Here is a 2,276-nt window from a genome sequence, read left to right on the forward strand (position 1 = left end):
CAATTGGATACCCAACGGTCCTGCAAACGATTTTGGACCTGTCGTTGTTCCATCGAGCTTGGTTATGAGCGATCTGAGTGGAAGTTCGTTTATATGGAGTAAACATATAATCCATTGAAGAGCTTTGTTAAATTTTTCCTCCATTACTCTAATCACACCTCCTTGATGGCCAGTATTTACTGCCGTACTATCGCATCCCAAGCCTTTGATTTGTCTAATTGGAATACTTTTTTCTACCAGGCATTTATCAATTGCATTTGCAATTGAAATTGCAGTGCCATCTTTCACTGCTTTGTGACCGATGAATAACGAATTTGGCTCTTGGACTATCGATATGTGCTCCTCCTTTACTATTTTATTCACACCGTTTTCAACGCATAATGTATCGTCCTTTCTGCCGTCAAAATAAACAGCTTCAATGTTATCAAATGTAAGAGCACCAATTTGATCGGTTCTTGTTCTTTTTCTGCTACGACGAATTTTATAGCGATCAATAACATACACTGTATTTTCAGGGGTTATTATGCTAAAGTCATACAGCGTGGCTGAAGCAATTGCGGCAGCAGCTCTGTCGGAAATATTATACCTGTCAGCAATTAATGCTACTTGCTTTAGTTCAACTTTGTTGTATGTTTTGGGAATATCATCTTTGTATTCAACGAAACCAGAACGAAGATTGACGCCAAATTGAAAACTTTCAGTCTCGGCAATTTGCTCCGTCGCATCATTTGAGTCGTTTTCATTTTCCACATAATTGGGCGGTTGATCAACGTCAATGTTTGCGTTAAATGCATTTGACGGACCTGGATCTTGAGAGGCCGAGGGAATTGAACGGAACGACAATCGACGAACAGTTCTTTGATCAATTATAAAACGCCACAAATGAGTTGGAACTTTTTTTCCATCCGGACAAGCACAAATGTTTTCATCTTCGCATTTGCAAGAAGCAATGTCGAATAGTTTTGCGGCATTAACCTTCAAAAACATGAATTTTCATAAGCACTTATGTACAAAAAATAAGCAGTCAAGAAGTGAAGTACCTTGAAACAATCCGCCAATGTTTCATATGTGTCTCTGTTTTTGCTGGTTTTCTTCAATGTTTGGTAGGATTTAAAGTAGTCCGATGTTCGCTGGAGAACTTTTTTTGTATAGATAATCGGAATATTCACCTTTTCCCACTGCATACGTACTTCACGAGAAACGATTTTAACAGCATCATCATATGATGCATTTTTTTCCCATTTTTCGTAATAAATGGCTTGCAAGACGTCACGTTGTGTTGGCAATTTCAGTGAAGGTAATGTTGATGCAAATACATCTAAAATGGGTAATTTATTTGTAGACATTTTTATCAATCGCAGAGAAGCAAAATTACATCGATGCTGTGTCAACTATTGTATAATAATTGTGATGCTTGTGAAGTATCACTTTCTGAAACGTCACTTTATACAACACAACATTTCTCTGGCTCGTTGATCGACTCTATATCAATCAACAGCTTCCCTGTAAATAATATCATTATACTTTGCGAAAAAATTGAAGCTGTTGGAAATCATTTATAAAAACGTTGAAATTATCATTTTTTATGAATTTCCATCAAATTAAGTAAATATTATAATTTATTGAACGATTGAAAGGCATTCAAAAATAAAAATGTTGACAATTAAGAAATCGGCCATTTTTATTGTAATTATCAATGTCAAAGCGATCAATAGACCTAAATTGAGATGTGGTTCAAACTTTTTTTGCGTGCCGATTTAAAAAATGAACTTAGATATTTGATTTAAAGCTATTTGGAACACAAAAATATCGAAAATCTGTGAACTTTTACCAGAAGCTCGCTATTTTTTCTTAATAGTTTCGATTGTGACCATGTTCAAGGGCTAGTTCCACTCAAATACATTTTTGAGTCTCCAAATTGACTTTAATCAATATTTATAACGACTTGGCATGGCATACAATTCATTAGAATGCATTTAAAACGATTTAAAATTATTTTGTACTCGGATAATTCCATCGATAAAATGCTTGAGAGTTGAAAAGTACCTTGAGTGCCTGGCCACTTTTCGACCCTTAAATGTTGTCGAATCACTGCGAAACCATTTCCATTCGATTCCCCGTTGAAAATTAGCTGGAAAATGTTGTATTTTCATTGTTGATCGGATGGTCCATCCATGAAATATGGTACATCTTCCGAACCAATCCGGACCCTTCGCTGAAAATTGCTGAAAATCGCTGAAAATAGCATATTTGGATGAAAATGATTACCTCATATG

The 2,276-nt window shown here is 35.6% G+C and overlaps 1 protein-coding gene across 1 annotated transcript; it reads right to left on the minus strand.

The window, feature by feature from the left end:
* Positions 1 to 11: 11 nt before the first annotated feature.
* LOC116349635 lies at positions 12 to 2,061 on the minus strand (the record flags this gene model as incomplete). The annotated part of the gene is made up of 3 exons (XM_031781171.1): positions 2,047 to 2,061; positions 1,041 to 1,318; positions 12 to 975 (listed from the first exon to the last, which is right to left on the minus strand). Coding segments are annotated over exons 2-3 (1,108 nt in total), but the record flags the coding sequence as incomplete, so codon positions are not given.
* Between the last annotated feature and the right edge of the window lie 215 nt (positions 2,062 to 2,276).

The sequence above is a fragment of the Contarinia nasturtii genome, unplaced genomic scaffold (assembly GCF_009176525.2).
Source record: "Contarinia nasturtii isolate CC-2019 unplaced genomic scaffold, AAFC_CNas_1.1 Cnas_scaffold_2996, whole genome shotgun sequence".
NCBI classification, from domain to species: Eukaryota; Metazoa; Arthropoda; class Insecta; order Diptera; family Cecidomyiidae; genus Contarinia; species Contarinia nasturtii.